At 40.3% G+C, this 19,428-nt stretch overlaps 2 protein-coding genes across 4 annotated transcripts; both read right to left on the bottom strand.

Moving 5' to 3' along the window:
• Positions 1 to 880: 880 nt before the first annotated feature.
• Positions 881 to 7,992, bottom strand: cUnh19orf47 (chromosome Un C19orf47 homolog). 2 transcript variants are annotated; one of them, XM_079514694.1, is made up of 8 exons: positions 7,843 to 7,992; positions 6,089 to 6,176; positions 5,479 to 5,593; positions 4,945 to 5,026; positions 4,448 to 4,567; positions 3,711 to 3,785; positions 3,142 to 3,215; positions 881 to 3,055 (listed from the first exon to the last, which is right to left on the bottom strand). In XM_079514694.1, exons 1-8 carry the CDS (start codon positions 7,859 to 7,861, stop codon positions 2,480 to 2,482), a joined length of 1,149 nt encoding a protein of 382 aa, XP_079370820.1. In that variant the 5' UTR covers positions 7,862 to 7,992; the 3' UTR covers positions 881 to 2,479. The 2 variants fall into 2 exon arrangements, with proteins under 2 accessions (XP_079370820.1, XP_079370819.1); XM_079514693.1 differs by having other exon boundaries at positions 3,636 to 3,785.
• A 4,983-nt stretch (positions 7,993 to 12,975) lies between these two features.
• fosb (FBJ murine osteosarcoma viral oncogene homolog B) lies at positions 12,976 to 19,194 on the bottom strand (the record flags this gene model as incomplete). Of its 2 annotated transcripts, XM_079514264.1 has the most annotated exons (6): positions 19,129 to 19,194; positions 18,719 to 18,906; positions 17,364 to 17,750; positions 17,038 to 17,145; positions 15,637 to 15,933; positions 12,976 to 14,527 (listed from the first exon to the last, which is right to left on the bottom strand). In XM_079514264.1, the coding sequence occupies exons 1-6, from the start codon at positions 19,190 to 19,192 to the stop codon at positions 14,474 to 14,476; spliced, it is 1,098 nt and encodes a 365-aa protein (XP_079370390.1). In that variant the 5' UTR covers positions 19,193 to 19,194. The 2 variants fall into 2 exon arrangements, with proteins under 2 accessions (XP_079370390.1, XP_079370389.1); XM_079514263.1 differs by lacking the exon at positions 12,976 to 14,527 and having other exon boundaries at positions 15,373 to 15,933.
• Positions 19,195 to 19,428: the final 234 nt, after the last annotated feature.

The raw sequence follows: 19,428 nt of genomic DNA on the forward strand, positions 1-19,428 counted from the left end.
GGTTGTAAGGAAACTCTTTAATGTAGGGAAGATGATTGCCTCCTGGACCAAAACTGGAAGATGGTTCCACAGGAGAGGACTGTGATTCTATAGGAACCACAATTAGGCTGCATTCTGGGAGCAGTGTTCTACATTGGTAATAACTTAAGGTATAATGAGCTCTATATGATATGATGGTGCCTGACGACTTTGTAGGTGAGAAAAATGAATGATTTTCAATAGCCGGAATGTTGAAAAGCAACTTGACAGTGCAGTGTTGTCTCATCAAATGGGTGATGAAACCCACAAACAGAACACCTGTTTGGATAAAGAGCCTATGTGGAAAGTATCCTTCTCTATATAGGCTACTGAAACATGGACAATGAATGAAGAGCTCTGGAAAAAAGGGATGACATTCTTTGCCTCTGGTCAGTTTGAAACTGTCCAGCAGCAAGGACTATAGCTATTTATGCGGTACGCGCCTTTAACTTGCAAATAAAGATTCATATGTGTACACTTACACATTACAGCATTTTCATTTGGGGAGACAATAGTTGGGAAATGAAAACTTCCGAGATCTTTCACCCTGTTCTTATTTTTTTAAATTACAATATCAAGTTCACAAACCATGGAGCTTGTGTTTCATAATATCTTGAAAATTGAAAAAAGATATTTGTTTGCATTCTCAAAATCTGTAGTGTAACAAAGTTCAGGTGTGAAGATTCATAGACAAAAATAATACCAAAGTGTATTAGTGTCTTATTATATTGGGTAACAGATGCGTCTAGGACTATAGCTATTTATGCGGTACACGCTTTTAACTTGCAAATAAAGATTCATATGTGTACACTTACACATTACAGCATTTTCATTTGGGGAGACAAAAGTTGGGAAATGAAAACTTCCGAGATCTTTCACCCTGTTCTTATTTTTTTTAATTACAATATCAAGTTCACAAACCATGGAGCTTGTGTTTCATAATATCTTGAAAATTGAAAAAAGATATTTGTTTGCATTCTCAAAATCTGTAGTGTAACAAAGTTCAGGTGTGAAGATTCATAGACAAAAATAATACCAAAGTGTATTAGTGTCTTATTATATTGGGTAACAGATGCCATCTACAGCACAGTGATATTTTTGAGCATTGACATTTCAATGTTTCTTGATATGGGTGAAAAATAGGATGTCCAGTTAAAAATATATGGAAGATAACAGGTATTTAGCTCTGAAAAGTCTACCAAATCTATAAATTGCATTTCAATAGAATCTATAATCCAATATGATTTAGCCTTTAAGTAGGTAGTAGCACAAAACCTTCACTATGGTAGAAAAATTTGAATGATCAAGTTCAATTTCACTTCGACACAGTAATACCTATATTCGTATTCTGTATTCATGTAGCCCGTAATATTTTAAAATGGACCCTCAAAATCCATACTTTCAGAGTTAAATTATCACTGGACGTTACTCGTCTGCATGCCTATACAATGAGGTGCTTTAGATTGATGCAAGTGAATTGTGAGGTTTCTTAAATTGTGACTGCATCATTTCATATTTTATAGTCCACAGTTGAAATCCAAGAGACTTTTGGTCAGTCTCACCATATCGATCTTTGACCTCAGTCAGAGGATGGATTTTGAGATGTTAGAGTGAAGACTTAAAATTCAACCTGTACAAAATCTCTAAGAGTGTACTGGTAGACCACTGACCTGTGCAAATTACGTCAGCCAAGCGATAATGAACAAAAACTCATGAGGCCTTGTGGTCAGGACTGGAGATATAACCCCAAAGATTTAAAATCTCGTTTCTTAAAAAAAAAAAGAAAAAAAAATGTTTTTCGCGTGATCACAAACACTACAGCTTCATGCATTCTGAGGGTCACATAAATCTCTCCTACACATTTTACATTTTGGAGGACAGTGAATAACAACCCTCAATTAAGGAAATTAGATCATACTCAAATATTAAACTTGGTGGGTTGATGAATGCCATGCCCATGCCTTAACAATACTTTGACAATGAAATGACACAAAATACAAACAATATTGTGGATGAAATAAACAGAGTTAAGTTTTTTCTTTCAATTCATCCAGAGACCATAACCCATTAAGGACGGGAACTCATTTTTGGGTTGTTGTTGCTATGTACAATATATAGCAACATCTTTTTTTGTAATTTTTGAATAAATATTTGAAGTTTTTCAGAAAACTTAAGTCACGATTTCCAAGGTGTTTTTAGAACCGGCCTCAGGTCTGACAAGCTTGGCTGCCACAGAGAGCTAACACTACAATTGGCAGTCTAATTTGAACTGCAATTATTCTAAAAATCATAATATGGCACTGACTGAAGCTGCCTTTACACTAAAACAGATTGCAGTTTCGTACATACAAACTCTTCAGGAAAATTGAACAATGTATTGAAGATAGATAAAATGATAAAAGAAAATACAAAATAAAAACACAGAAACAACTCAAAACAGAGGGAAATCACACAACATGTGTTAGGTCCTCTTACTGCCCAGTCTCTTGAAGACGCTGACGGACCCAATGTCCATCTGGGCTCCCTGGCTCTCCCCAGCTCCTGCTCCTGTCCCAGTACTGCTGCTGACCTTGGAGCTGGCTACTGCCAGTCTGGCCTTGACTTTTGGCCTGGTGCTGGTCACCCTGTTGTCCTGTGTGTCTGCTGGCAGGTCTGGGGAATTGGTGCCTGTGTGCGTGGCAGGGAGTTTGCCCAGTCTCTGAAGCACACTAAGCTTGGCAGGGGGGATGCCTTCGGGTGCAGAAGGCGATGAGGAGGTGGGAGCGTCAGAGGAGGGTAGCTTGTATTTGCCTCCCAGGCGACGGAGCGTGGTGGGTGCTGGTTTAAGGCGATGGAGTATGGTGGGTTTGGGGGCGGTCTCTTTTTTTTTGGAAGCAGCTGGCTTCTTGAGGACACCCTTGAGGACACCAGCATACTGGAGTACAGAGCCATCTCCATCACTGTCATCTTCTTCCTCCACATCCATATGCAACTTGCCTGCCTTCAACACATCTTCCTGTTCATCCGCTCTGCCTAGACGACTGAACACACCCGTAGGCTAGAGGGAGAAAAACAAAAGTTATGAATAAAGATCAACCTGTGCACAATGTATGTCTGGCTATTAAATATAACTGAAAGTCTTACTTTGCTGTTGCTTATCGTCATTTCAACCTGCGATTCATCACCAAGTCTCTCAAACACAGATGTCCTCTTCCCACCTTTTAAATGGAAAAAAGTTGATAAACATTTAGAAAGATAAAACTTTATACGCTTCAAAGAAGGGCTGAAGAATATATTGTTAGCGTTATCTAGATGAGGTATGCAACCTAACAGTTTGCCCCAAAATTATGGTTAACTGGAGTTACCACCTTGGTCTGAACCATTTTGAACCAGGACAAATCCTGGCGATATTCAAATGCGGAAAAGACACCGACAGATTGAGAGGAAGCACTTGTAAGGGACAATGGATAAAATTACCCCATTGCAAGGAGGGAAGATACTCAAGCAGCCCCTGGTTTGCAGTTTGTATTCTGTTCAGTTAGCAGAAAGTTGAACCATGTTAGTGTGCATTAAGTTTGTTAGGGAAAACGTTTAGGGAGCTTGCATTTAAGAGCCCAGGGCCACTGGGCCAGGCGTACCTTTGCTGGCCTGCTGGGCCAGGATGCGGCGTGTGCGTGCCGTGGTGCCTTTGGGCATGTTGACGATGTACTTGCCTTCCATCTCTGCTGTCACACGACGACGCTTCACCATGGGTAAACCATTCCCCTCGTCTGCTGGTCGAGTCACCACTGAAACCATGAATGAATTATGTAAGCATGTCAGACTGAACTTATAAAAACAAAGTAAAAGGGGAAAGAATGTTAAGGTTTAGGGATGACCAATTCATCTGTAGCATAATCGGAACTAGCCATATCGGCCATAAAAAATGCCATATCGGTATCGGAATGGTCTCAAAATAATACAGATTTAATCGGTTTTCACCAGCAAAAAAGAAATCTGCATTTAATTTGTGTACTCATCTCATTCAGTAGTGAAAACAGACACTTGGACAAGAGTATAGGCTATTTATTGATTGAATACTTTAACAGGATTTGGGCCAAGCCCCTATAGGGCCTAAGCTTGTTTCCATTGTGGTCCTCTGTATAATATCAGAAATCGGCAGATATGACCCTGCAAATAATCGGAGATCAGATAACGGTCATAATTTCATAACCGTGCACCCCTTTAGGACTGAGGCCGGTTCTAAAAACGCCTTCTAAATACTGAACTAAGTTTTCAGAATTCTTTCAAATATTAATTAAAAAATTACAAAAATGTTATGCTGCTAATATACTGTAGATAGCAACAAAAACCCAAAAGGGATTCCCATCCAGAAGGAGTAAAACACCAAAAGGGGTTCCCGTCCTGAATGGGTTTAATATAAAAGATCAAGAACACTTATGTTATATACCTGCTTTGCCATTCTTGCTTGACTGTTTGTTGGACACAGTGACAGAGAGGTCTTGGCGGCGGGCTGGAGTGCTTGGTGGGGAGTCGCTGCTCAAGGCGTTGGCAATCATACGAGTGGCGGCTAAGACGGAAAATAAATAATTTGTCTCAACTTACTGGTTGTATTGAAATGTTCACATTTGCTCTAATTTGGCATGAGATAGTGAATTCCAACATGGTGTGTGATATGAAACGTAAGCTCATAATATTAACACAATAATCATTATTTAGTTAACATCATTGACTATGAAAAAGCCAAGTGTAATTTCTTATTACTAATTATTTCTTGAGGACTTGTGATACCTACATGTAACATTCAATTGAATACTGCATATATACACTGTATACACAAACATACTTAGTATATAAACAATACTTGCAGCTTCAATGGAAACTGCATCAAAATAAAAACTATCGACGATGAAAATAATTCTTAACAGAAATGAATTGGATACTCACGGGTATTGGCAGTTCGTTTTAGCTCAGTCTGAACACTGGACTGTCCTAAGCAGATGGCCTCAGTAGCCATTTTGCACATATCCTGCAATTAGAGTTACAAGTGTTACAGACAGAACAACAAGGTTATTCATAGGAGAATAAATTCTATTACTGGGGGGAAATAAATGTGCATATTTCATTATTAAATAGAAAGACTCATCCTCATTAAATGAACTGCCCAACAGAGAACAAAAAGTGTCATAAACAATTAGCACGTGACTTAAAGTTAGTGTGAAGTGCAACAGAAAACAAGTTGTGTTATCTGATAATCACACTTCAAGACAATTTTGTGCATAAACACAAGGCACTGTTCTACTGATTAAAATAAAATAAAAAGCTAGTTGAAGAATAGCTTCATGAATAAGAGAAAATGATTGCAATAATTTAAACTAAAATAATAATAACTAAAATAAATTGTACTTCTCCCTCCAAAAGAAATTGACAAACACCCAAATCAAATGTAGATGTTAACATTGTTCCCTCATCAGTCCTCACCTGTCTGTACACCTTCTTGCCATGTTTGAGGATGGCAATGATGTCACCTATTACAGTGATGCCCAGGTCCATCATGAGTTCCTTACTGAGGTCCATCAACATGTTCTTCTGGATTCTACAGTGAGACAAAGAGCGTTATCTATCAACCAACTTTATTTTATAACACAACTTTACAAATTCAGATTCGCATCAATTTCTTTGAACATTATTTGATAGTTACCTGTAGGCCTGTCACAACTATTACATAATCGTCTAATAGCAATTATTTGAGGTAATCGCAATTGTTTTTGCAAAATCGTTTCCATGTTGAAATTGTTTCAAACATTTTCAAAAAGTAGTGAAAATAGCAGATCTACATGGTCACAATGCATGGAGGTTGTGAGCTTGTAGATCGGCTATTTCCACTATTAATGTTTTAAAATGATTGCAGTTTCTTTGAATATGTAGGTTATTTGTCATATCTGCCCTGTGTAACTTCAAAGCCCAAAAGACAAACAGAAATGTAATTTGTATTAATGAGCCTGTGTTCAACAACAAAAACACAATTAAATTGTTAGTGGCAATTAATTGTGCGACAAATCGTCACGTACAGTTTATAGTTACAATTTACCTGTTGTCCACAAAGGAAATAGCATAGGTCACAGCTAGGCCGGCAGGGATTCCAGCCTCCTTGAAGAACTGAATCCATTCTGATGTGGCTGAAGAGGAATAAGGGATAGAGGGAGTGTGATAGACCACGCCACGCTGTTAACAAAACAGTTTAACAACAAAGTGTTTTCTATTGTCTACTTGTGTCTGTACCTGAATTACAGAAATAAATGTAGATATACAGGTTTGGACTGTACTGAATAGAGCTGGGTAATGTCTTAAAGGTGTGATCCTATTTACATGTGTGCCATTGGGCTGTGAAAGAGAGAGATTTTCTGGGATATCGACAGATGGCCTACCCACAACAACTCTGACCACATGATACCCCAGAATACAAACAAGTAGTGTAAGTAGTGTGTTTTCTGCACAGGAAGTGACACTAAAGCCAAGCTACACTCACCCTTTGAACTCCCCTCAAAACCTGATCATCATTGTCATGGCACCAATTTAAAGCCTGGGATTCAAACCAAGTTCACACTGCCCAGGAAGTGTGCTAAAGCCAATGTTAACCACCAAAGAGGGAAATCCTTGTGGGAGTCGTGGGCCAAGGGAGATATTAGCCTTTTGGTCTTCAGGCATAGGTTCTGAGCCACAATCATACAGTTCAGTTGTACATGTTAAAGGGGTAGCAAAAGTGTCAGTAAGAGGTCATTTTATTTTGCCATATCATTTTTCTAGTCATTCATTTAATGTACATTTAGTTTCCGAGGTGAAGCCACACAAATATGTCTGCTGTAACAGTTAGGCTGGGTCCAACAAGCTGAAGTCACATAACACATGCTGAATGTGACCAGCTGCATGTTATTTTTAAAAACATGATGTAGCACCTTATGGTGGGGGTAGAATTAAGCAGGGCTCGGCCTCTGAGGTCACAAGCTCACAGTCAATGCTAACATACAAGTACAAACTGGGAATCCAATGACGGCAAACATCATATGGTATTAAGAAAGAATGTTAAAAAGGGGTGACATCCTGTTTATTTCATTGCACGAGAGTGCCTCAAATGTAATGTGATGTATGCTACTCTTCTGGCCTATTCTCCACACAGACTTGAACATGAAGCACATTAAAGGGGCGAATATAGGGCCAGATAAATAAATGGTCAAAATTAACTGCATGATGTCAAATTTATGATTTCCATTATAAACAGTGAAATGACTTAAAATGGCCAAACATGGCAATGTCGCATCGACAAATATCATACGTTAGCAAAGTAAAACCATGATAATTGATCTGCCATCTGTTATAGTTGTGACAGTGTTAAGAATATAGATGTATCAACAAACTCAAAAGGAGATGATTTGATTTGATAGTTTTCTTAGCTAAAATAACATCCATTAGATACACAGATCGCACATTATGGCTAAATACAAAACCGATGGGTAATATAAGTGTATTAATGTTGAAAACTTAATTATCATAATGCGTAACTTAAAACAAGAACAGCGCCTCATCTCAAAGCTATTTAAAGTAGGTGGCTAACATTAGCGTACGGTAATCATTTAACGTTGGTTTCAGATAGAGCCTAGTAGCTAACCGTTAGCTCTGCTATTGCGGGTGCTATCGACTCCTGTACATGTCTAAACACTCTTTGAGTAAAAATATTAATACTACCGACATCGTCTTTATGTGATTGACTGTCTAAAACAAACGATGGCGAACTATTCACGCAAATCGCCAAAAATAATCACAATGTATGGGCCCTTGTTTTCTTACCTGTAGTCACGGACGCCATGTTGTGTGTGCGTGTGTGTGGTGATCTGATCTGCTGCGGCTGTGTGCCGCTGTGTGCGCGCCGCGTTCAGCTCAGCTGCATCCGGTGACGATCGTTGTGCTCAGGTTCAGCCCATAGGGGCGGGGTTCAGCCCTATGGTTCAGCCCCCTATGGGTTCAGCAGAGCACGACAGAGTTGCGATATTGAGGGGGCAGAAAACAGCCCAGTCACGTGGTTCATGTACTCGCCGCGCGACCCTTATATATATACTCTATGGCGCTACCCCATAGTCTTCAATGCATGATTCGTGGCAGCGGTGGCCGAACGGATAGCGGCGCGGTCTAGATACCGGAAGGTTCCCTGTTCGAATCAGCCGTCCGACACGTTAAAATTACCACCGCTGAAATGCCCTTGAACAAGGCATCAACCACTACGATGAAATGTGTTCTATGAGCAGGGCCTGGCTGGAAACAAGTTCTTGAGCTTAGCCCAGATACCCTGGGTAAATATAGATTTCATTTCATTTCATTTCATTTCCGTAAACTTCCGGTTGTCCCCTTTCAATACTTCTGGTTGTCCCCATTCAACAGAAGTCTATGTAGAAGAGCCGCCATTGGACTGGCCCCGGACAAAATGGTGTTATACTATATATCTGATTGACATTTTTACCACTTAAATGGTGTAAAAGATCAGTTTCTCCAGATAGGGTAAATTGCCGATCATAGATAGGGTAAATGCTGATTACCGATCAGAGTGAATATCGGCCGATATGGCCAATCACCGATCGCTGGCCGATTATCGGAGCATCTCTAGCTAGCACCCATCAAAAACGATCTAAAATAAAGGGAACATTAAAGCTGGGCTGTTGCCTGAGTCCAGTGCATTCTGCCAACTTCTGTCTTCTGGTCCAGGACATTGTCACTCTTCGCATTTTCGCAATGCTCTTTGCCAATAGAAGTCTATGTAGAAGAGCCGCCATTGGACTACCCCCATGAAGTGAACGGATCGAGTTGTCGTAACTCTGTCGGCTCTGCTCAGTCCAAAGGCTGCATTCTGTGGCCTCACTGCACTGTAGACCAGTGGTTCTCAAACTTTTTCATTTTAACTAAGGACCCCTTTACTATTATTAGGCCACGGCCCACAGACCCCAGTAACTTTGAGAGGGTAGAAATGGAACCAAATGGATCCTAACGGCTCTCTGACAGCCATCAAAAAGTGCAGGGATAAGTTTAGGGATAAGGGGTTTAGCGGTGACGAAAATGGAGCCCATAGTCTTCTAGCTTGCCAACTAAAGTACACCCTAACTGTTTCTTTGTAAATATACTTTTACTGCTCTTGGTATTGATTGATTGATTGATTGATTGATTGATTGATTAACAGTTTGCATGGACAAGCACAGGGAAGTAGTACAATAGAATGTCTCCTAAAAGGATTAATCCAATAAAGTCTATTGTCGGTGTATTCCATCGGCCAATCAGGGACCAGCGATCGGCTGGGTATTAGCGTCACCAAGATGCCAAAAGTCGCGAGCGGCAGGCGTCTCTTCTGGGTTTTTAGACATTAAGCTCCACCCACACGGCAGAATGCGCTTCCGGGAATCTGGCCGATGTGGAGCTTCATTTACATCCACCAGCTGTCTAAAAACCAGGAAGAGACGCCTGCCACGAGCGGCTTTTTGCCGTGCATGGAAGCCCAAGTGTGCTTACACCCTATGTCAGTACATTCCACCGGCCAATGAGGAACCACTGTTCTCGATGACGTAACTAAAGTACGTTTCAAAATTGGTATAATGCTGCATTCACATGGAATCAGGAAAGCGGTAGACAGCAAACGGCAAAACCTGCTGACCCGACGGCACGAAACGGTAAAAAGATTAAATATTTTAACATTGATGCTGTCTGCCGTTACCGTCGCCGGTTCTGGCTGCCGGGCTGCCGTGCCATCCTGTTCCGTTTACCGTCCTGCTCCCGTCCACTAAAATAACTTCCGGTTTGCTGTCTACGGTACCTCATGCCTGATCCATGTGAATGCAGCATAAGGTCAATAGGGGGTATCGGCTGGATATGTGTGGGTATGTTTCCGAGGTGGAAAGCCTGGTGACGCGAGGTTGCCACAGAAGTACTTCCACTAATGTCCTTCACATAATTTACTATGCAAGGCAATGGAGTTCTGATTGGGCTGAAACCAGGTTAAAGTTTGGTGTCATATAGGCGACTGATGTGATGTCATAGATGGCTGATGATCCGAGATACACATTGGATCCACACCATTCCCCATGTAGATTCCAAGATCCATGTGAATCATTATTTTCTCCAGCAGTTATTATTATTATTTACTAGACCTATATGCCCGTCGGCCACCGGCCTACTTGGGAACGATGGAACTTCGGAACCTAATAATACCCGTTGTCATAGCCGTGTTTAACTATCTGCCTGTGTCCCTTTTGTGCCCGTACTGTATACCTGTGTCTGAAGAGTGCAAACTGACTGTGAAAAGTGGACTGTAAGTAATCAAATGGCAGGTGTGGGGTTGCCATGGCATGATGGCAATCATGAGGCAGATGCTGGGAATTCTACAGGTGAGGGGACCTTGGCTCATTATGTCCACTGGCAGAGCCTGACCAGAGCCTTTTGTGGTGTTTCTGGACAACGGTGTATCCCACAGACTCATGGCCGGGGACTGCACTCCCTGTGGTGGTGTGGAACATGTGTCAAATTTGAAGTTGGCGGGGCAAACGGCTTTCAAGTTACGTGGATTACAACCGTGCACACAGACAGACAGAGACGTGGTGCATTTATAGTTAGATTTATAGTGTTGTTTTATTTTATTTTATTTTATTTTACTTTACTTTACTTTACTTTACTTTACTTTACTTTACTTTACTTTACTTTATTTTATTTTATTTTATTTTATTTTATTTTATTTTATTTTATTTTATTTTATTTTATTTTATTTTATTTTATTTTATTTTATTTTATTTTATTTTATTTTATTTTATTTTATTGCTAAATCACAATGTAACAATATATGTAAAAATAAAAAAGACAAAAACCTTGACAATATGTTGTTTATTTACTGGTAATATACTTTTTTCACAATTAGGATCTAATGGTTAGAGGTTTATCATTAAAGGGGATAGCTCACTCAGCCTTCACAGTCCATATACAGTGAGAAAGGAATCTGAAAGAGGGCAAGAGAGCAACAATAAGAGAAAGGGGAGAAATTAAATAGAAATGTAAAAAAAATAATAATAATACTATAGTATATTTGCTTTATTTGGTCCTCTCAGAGTGGGGTAAAACCATGTGAGAAAGGTTAAGAGAAAGGTAGTATTGTATAAGCAACTGCAGCGAACTATTGAGATACATTATAATGCACTTAACAAAGATGTGGCGTTATCAGAGCACCTTCATCAGCCAAGTTAAGTAAAAATGAGACTTCAATTGACATCAGCGTGATAATGTCATTTCTATATCCTCCAGGACAAGCTTCAGTCCTTGGCTGTTTCAATCTCAAGTGTTAGCTTAACTGTGACAAAAAATACATAATTTGATTCACAGAGAGCATTTTTTAAATCTACAGTTAAAAATGTGATGCAGTTTAGGATGAGCATTGAATGAAAAAAAACAATAGCACATTTGAGAGAGAGACAACCTCATGTAACGTCATAAAAAAAAAGAAAGTCTCTAAAATTATAAACAAAAGTAAACTTTTCACAAGAATCAAGTCTGGTCAAAGGGACATAAAACTAAATGATGCAATAACATTGAAGTGATATTTTAACAGGGATTGACGATCAAAGCCATATTTAATTGCACTGAACACAGTAGCAGATTGAGATTGAGCTGCAAATGATTTGCTACATCATAATTCATCTAAGAGGATAATAAGTATTGCCTTTCATAAACTGTAAAAGAAAAAAAATAGTCCTAACATTGTGAAATAAACGATAACATCCTAGAGAAAAATAATCAGACTTACATGTTGGATAACTTGGATATTGCCAGGTAGAGGTACAGTATACAGTATGAGTTCAATGGGACAAACACTTGCATTTTCATTTTTACCGTCATTTTACTTCAAACAATTCCAACCTTTATTTTTCCCTTTTGGTTTATTCTCCTGATTCATTAGCAAGTGATAATTTGAACTCAGAAAGATTTTGAGTGTAGTTGGAAAACATGAATTCATTGTAAATATCTGCAGTGTGGTAGAATGAAAAGGCCCTATAAGATCAGTATGCAACATATTAACAACCTCATCTGCAATTGATTATTATACTAAAATTCAATGAGCAGCCTCTGCATTTGGGAATACATCCAAAAGAAAAGAAAAGCTGCTCATTAGCTTCCTTTAAAATGTAAAATTGCTTCAATTTTACCAATTCATATTGTGTGGAATAGATAGCACCACAGAATCTATGTACATGAGAACCACCAATGGATATGCTTTATGCTTATTCTGAGAGCAGAACATCATCATTTCACATTCACATTGTTATTGTTCTTAGATGGAGAAAAGCATCTTCAACATTAAGTATGTTAAATATAGGTCTAACAAAAGAAAACATAAAAATTAGATCTGTCCCATTTCTGACTACCTAAGGCCACACTAGACATAATATTAATTTATGTTTTAATTAAATTAATACTTAAGTATTAGCATTTAATACTATTTATATACTCAGAATGAAAATCCTTATGCTACAAAGGCAGTTGATTAGACTGATTGAGGTGTTTTATTAGCAATGGATTAACATGCTTTGTGAAAAATGCAAACTGCACACAAATAACTAATCCTTAAAACAATTATGACATGATGTTACAGTTTACACAAATTTTAAATACTTCTCATATTGTTTATTTCTTTGTCTTGGAACTGGTGAGTATGAAGGAGCATTTAAGCCTAATATATGCTTCATCGCACAACAGTGTGTCACTGCATAAATTAGGGTGTCAGGAGGCATTGGGACAGACCTCGCAAACAAAAACAAACCAACAAAGGCAACAGCACTAATTTGTTAACTTGCATCATAGACACAATACATTTAATACATCTTCCTGGATAATGTGTTTTATATCTAAAACATATAAATACACATAGACAGCGACAGAGAGATTGAGTTCATGTTGATGGACCGGGGATAACTGTGGGTTTTATTATTATTATAGTTTTTGTTCGTTTAGAAAAATATCCATTTTAAAACTAGTCGCAACAACATCACCCTGTTTTTCTTCATTGACAAAAATATTCCATTTAGATCTGAAAACATTCATACTTTACAATCATGGTCCATACACTTAAATATACATGTTTCCTGTATATATGTAACTGCATATAGGCTTACAATTAGAACTTTTGACACAGAAAATACTTTCATAGTGCACAACATGCCTCTGAAGTTGCCAAATGAAAATATAATAAAAATAATGATATAATACATGGTAATAATAATAATAGTAACAATAATGAGGGAATGTCAAAACACACACACACACACACACACACACACACACACACACACACACACACACACACACACACACACACACACACACACACACAAAACAGACTTTGGCAGCAACAGTACAATTAAGAGCAGAGGACAAAGCAAACAAAAATAAAACAAAAATATATAACAATTCTCACTCAAACATATAGGAAAATAAATTGTACAAATTCACAGGCAAATAAAGAACGCTTACTCTGAAACGTCACCTCGCATTTTCTCCCCTCCATTTCCGGGTTTTGTTTTTGGCACAACATTAACCTCAATAAAGAAAGAAATAAATGGGCTAAGTGGCTCTGAGTGGACACACTCACAATGAATGTACCCCAAAGTACAGAGAACACTGAACCCAATGCTTAGAGGTTGTCCAAAATCACTCAAAACAGAAGTCTCCTCAGAATAAAGGCATCGGTTATCATCTGGACAATAACATAGAGCTGACAGACTGAACAAGAAAATCTCAGAAACGCTCCTTGTCAAAGAACTGTCAAATGACTTTCTTTTTAAAATAACCACATCATGTATACATTTTCTCAAAGATGATAGTAACAACATCAACTCTGAATAAATAAGTCTGTGACAATAGGACAATTCAGAGACTTGATAGCAGTCGTATGAATGTGTGTGTGGGCCGAGGGTGGGTTAGGCTTTGTGGTATAGAGGTGGAATTATGAAGGGTAAGAGTAAGAGGTCACCCTTCCACACAGATGATAAGAGATGGATTTTCCTTTTTTGCTTTGTTTTCCTCATTTTCCTCATTGATTGTCAAAGGGAATGAGTATCCTTTGTAATCAATTCTCTATGATAGGACCTTTACATTGGATCAAACTTCTTTCTTTCCCTATCATTCTCCCTTTGTCCTCATTGAACCACCATCACACCACATGAACACAAATCATTTGTACGTCCAATGGCTCAGCAGAAGACAGTGGCATCCCTCTTGCATTTTGTGTTCTTCGTTTTAAATTATTTTGTCCATGTGCAATGTGCATGTGTGAATATATTTCATTTCGAAGCTGTAATGGTCTGCTTGGAGATATACACTCCAAAAACAAAACAATCTTCTGTAGGGGCTTGCATCCATGTGGGGTAGTGCATGGGGGGCGTGTTAGGTTGATCGGTGCTCACTCGAGGTCCCAAGGGTTGGATGGGGTCTTCGGGCTCTCATGGGTTGAAGACTTCAGAGAGAGGGACATACACAGAGACAGGAGGAGAAATATAGATGTGGAGATGGCACGGTGGCAGTTTGGCAGGGAGGCAGGTAGGTGGCAGAAGTTTTTAAAAAGACAGGAAAGAGCAAAAAAGACAGAGGAGGCTGTTTCATTTCAGATCCCCAACTTTGCCACGTCCCAGCTAATGAAGAAGCAGAGAAACCGAGCAGATGAAGGAGGGAGAGGTGAGCAAGAGACCAGCAGTCTGTCCCCTACACCAGAGACCATCTACAGCTTGTCCTTATTCCCTCGGCTTTGCATAAATACATTCAGCATGAAGAGGGTTGAGAGAGAGGGATGGAAAAATAGATGGCAGCGGGAACACTGGGGGAGGGGGTGACCAATGAGGGCTGGGGTGGAGGGAGGGCATGGGTGGCTTGTGGGATTGCAAGGTGAGCTTGTGGTATTTTTGTCATTGCACTGTACATGTAACACAATGAAAGTATTCATTATTTGTAAGCTAGGCGTTTTTAGAGCACTTGCCAGTAAGTGGCAACGTCGATAGCACATGTTTCAATCATGACACAACTCGTATTCGCGTATTGTGTCCAGGTACATTTAATCTAATCTCGACATAAGGATAACAATTAATGTGATTGTTGTCATGTCAGATTGTATGCTTATTATGTATTAAGTATTGATATGATTTAATACATGTCTGATGTGTGTCAGTGTGCTTTGTATGGCTCTTGTTTTAGGATACGTGTTGGAATCTAAATATGAATCCAATTGATTGTGTTTTTTGTTTTTTGAGTTGGAAGTATGCAATATGTACATGTTGATATGTGCCGGCGTGTCTGTCTGTCAGTCGGTCAGAGCGCCAGCAGCGATGGCGAGTTCAAGGAATCGGATGACTGCTCGCTACTGCTGTTCCGCTGGTTTGCACTGACCCCGCAGGCTCCCTCTGGGTAGGTGAACACAAATGAAGATGTGTATGAGGGGTTGTAGCTGACAGCGGACATGCCGTCGTAGTTATCACCACCACCACCGCTGCCGCCACTGTCACTGGCCATCAGGCATGGTGGACCAGCCAGCAGTGGCTCATTTGAGCAATAGAAAGAACTAGAAAATGCTACCTCCTGCATCATCCCTGGCTGAGGCTGCTGCTGTTGTTGTCGCGGAACCACCGGCTGGGACTGTGTGGAGGCTGGGTGAGTCGTGTAGGCAGGAGGCAGGTAGAAAGCGTCTTCCTTCACAGTCAAGCCCACGATGGAGACAGGTGGCAGGTGCTGGGGAGCGAGCTGGTCCTGGTATGGGATCTTACAACCCGGTTGGTGGGCTACCAGAACAAACTCCAAACGTTCCTTCTCCTTCTGCAACTCCGATATCTCTGCCTCCAGCTCTGCCTTCTCCTCTTCCAGGATGTCTGTCTCCTGCAGGCAGAAGAGAGGAGGACAAGAGAAAGGAAAATAAAATGAAGGGGAGCAGAGAGGTGGATGGGTGACGGAGATTGAGTGAAGAATATGCAGGTTTGAAGACATATTTGATTATCTGTGGAGGAAGCTGCACTCCCCCTTAGTAATACCAATACCATCATAGAAACGTATCCCTTACAACTTACATTATGCTACAGTGTGGTCATAAGTCCTACTGCATAGCTGAACATAGCCCATTCATTAACATCAACGACCATGGGCACCAATGCACCATGGGTAACAGCAGGTCATATTTAATTATCATGACAAGCTCTTCTTTTCTTTTCTTAATTGTTTATATTTTTGTGCCCTCATATATAATATATGTCATTGTTCCACTAAAGTGAAAGTGTCCTTGTTCAAGGCATATTGCACACCGCTTTATACTGCACACCTGTGGTCATGTTATAAAAAATCTAGCATGCATAGGTTGCAAATTGCATATAATGATGCCATGAGAATACTTCTTAAACAACCCAGAGGGGGCAGTGCTAGCCAGATGTTTGTCACTGCTGGAGTGAGGACTTTTAAAGCACTTCTAAGAAATCTAATGTTTAAGTTTATGAAAGGGCTGGACGTGTCGACAAACAGTGTCATTGTAGCGCTTTCAAGCCCCTCAGTGAGCTGTTCACGTTACACATCAAGATTAAGGGTACACTGGCTAAAATGCCTGTATGTTCTGACTGTGGGTTAAGTTATGTATTTGTTTTATGATTTTTATTCCCTGTTGTATCTTGTATGTTAACCACGTGTATGTATCTCTATGGACCTGAGACTGCTAATAAAGTTGAATTGAATTGAATTGAATATGCATGTACATTTGTATTGTGTTAGGGTGTGTTCACAAGGGCAGATGCAAAGACGAATGGGAATATCATTTGGAGCAGCTCCATGCATCATTCCGTCGTTGCATCGTCATGTCACTGGCTTCCATTGACAATCAATGGTAGACTTATTTCTCTGATTTTCTTTGGATATTAATTTTATTACATGTTTATTTGTTTATTTGTATCTGTTAAAATGCAAATAAAGTGTTGATCATAATTATCATGACAAACTCACCGACTGCAGTCTGTCAGTGAGCTCTCGCCGTCTGTTCCGACATTTGGCAGCAGCCAACTTGTTCCTCTCACGTCTGACACGCCTCTTCTCCTCCTCTTCAGGAGTTAGCTGGAGCAAAGGATAGAGAAAGCAAGAGGGATTTAGGAAGGCTAAATATTTAGCTTTCATTCTACTTTACAATGAGCTTTCATTGTGTCCCTTACCAGTACCACTGTGTAAGCGATTAAATGTTTTTAAACTCCTCAATCACTAAAATCAAAGTATTATATATATGGTGATTTAATAATTACACAACCAAATGAGAAACCACACAAGCACACACTTACTAACACACCAGCATCTCCATCGTCACTCATAGACTCCCCTCGAGTGCGGCGACGGGTTCGGGACTGACGAATGGGACCCGAGGCCGGAGTCTCCGAACCTGCCGGGGTGAACTCCGATGGGGAAGAGTAGCTGGGACCTGGTATGTCATATGGGTCAACCAGAGACACAGGCTGGGTCATGGTGGAGGTCCCAGCGGTGCCGCTGTTCTGTCCAGAAGCCTGGGAGGAGCTGAGGGTCGGTTGCACCATCCACTGCAGGTCCTGGCTGCTGGTGATGGCCGTGACAGTGGGCACAAAGGTACCAGGCATCTCCACCGCTCCAGTGCTGCTGCTGCCCCCAGGATTGTTATCCACACTGCCTAACCCACCTCCTGCTGATACACACTCCTATAGGAGGGAACATGGAGAATGTCAGTGAAGTCAATGAATACTGAGTAGCCTATGTCAGTGAGTCAAAACTAGTATGTCAGTAACATGCAACACAGACACTCTTTTTAACCGACTATAATATTATTAGCCTATATTAATAATAATAACAAACAGTGCTAATTGCACTGCATATGACAATAGTAGGCCTATTATACACGAGGAAATGTTTTCGAATTCAATTAAAATCCACTTTTCACTTTAGTAAAATAGGCTAAGATTATGTTCAGCCCAAATGTGTCATTGATCTTTTATGTTTAATTTATTTACAGCTCCATTGATGCCAAAAGGAGTTCAAACTGGCATTAATATTCATACAAACAACGAGTATCCGAGCAGTCACCTAAACCAATCACATCTCTCCAATGCGTCTCCCCTCCTCTTTCCTCTCCTCCCCGTCACACCCCCATGTGTTCCCCTTAGCAACGCGACGTAACACTCCAAAATAGAACGCATTTACGTCACCGCAGAAGAGAGCGTGGAGAGAAGCAAGCGAAGGCGGAGCTTCAGTACATACGTAGGAGAGTCATCCGTTCTGCTGCGGCATGCTATGCTGTTGCTGCTGTAAACCTAGAACCTACCACGTTGTCACACAGCAGGATGGATGCTGTGTTTGTCTATGTTTATCTATCGACTACAGTGACAATAGGCATTCAAATAAACACTACACTGCACAGTCAAAGCCAGGCATAATAGTGCCAATCGCACCACATTGTTGCTGATATAAAGATTTCATTTTAGCCTATACATTTGGAAGGACTGCGCAGGCTTATATACACAAATAAATAATATATTATATTAAGGGATATACATACGCTGTCAGGCTGTCTGTGTCACTTGTTAACCCATTCTTTTTTTTAATTAAGAAGGAGTAGGCTACTGACTGACCTATGGTGTGTTTTTTAACATATACCTTAGTTAGAACTTACCTGTGGTGCACTGGTAGTCGGTGGGCTCCCGAAGGAGTCCACGGAAGACAGGTACTGGGACTCTATGGATGGAGATGAACTTCCACGGGAACCGCTATCGAGGTCGCCGGGGAACCCTTGGAACATTACCCCGGAGGGAGCGAGGTTGAACGTGAAACCTACAGTTCCCGGAGAAAGTGCGATATCACCTGCAGTAGTGGATTAACGATAAGTAGGGGTTAAACTGCTGAAAGACATTATAGGCAATGTTATCCATATAGCTGCTTCCATGTTGCCAAAGATTTGCTCCACAATAACCGATAGGCTATACTTATACTGGCTTCATATTCGCCAGTCGCCGCTGTCCCGTTACACACTTTTGTGATATTGCATTTGCGTTAAATGACAGATGAAGCAAAGACTGACTTTACCGAAATTGAACTTTTTGGTAGAATCTTGTAAAATGTTCTTGGTTTCTTTCCAAAGGAGTTGCATGAAGAACGGTAATCCAGCTCCCTCGGAAGGGAAGTAACTCCAGATGTTGCAAACTGCTTTAAATCCAAGAACCGAAATATGCTCTTATAGATCCATGTAAAGTATGCTATGTGTAAACTCTGAGGAACGATATAGTCCAGGTTTCACGGTAGCTCAAGTCTTATGAATGAAATCCCCATCGCACAAAACCATTTCAAGCAACTAAGGTACCGCCTTCGGTGTTCCGCTGACGTACG

Source organism: Electrona antarctica (assembly GCF_951216825.1).
Source record: "Electrona antarctica genome assembly, chromosome: 11".
Taxonomy (NCBI): domain Eukaryota; kingdom Metazoa; phylum Chordata; class Actinopteri; order Myctophiformes; family Myctophidae; genus Electrona; species Electrona antarctica.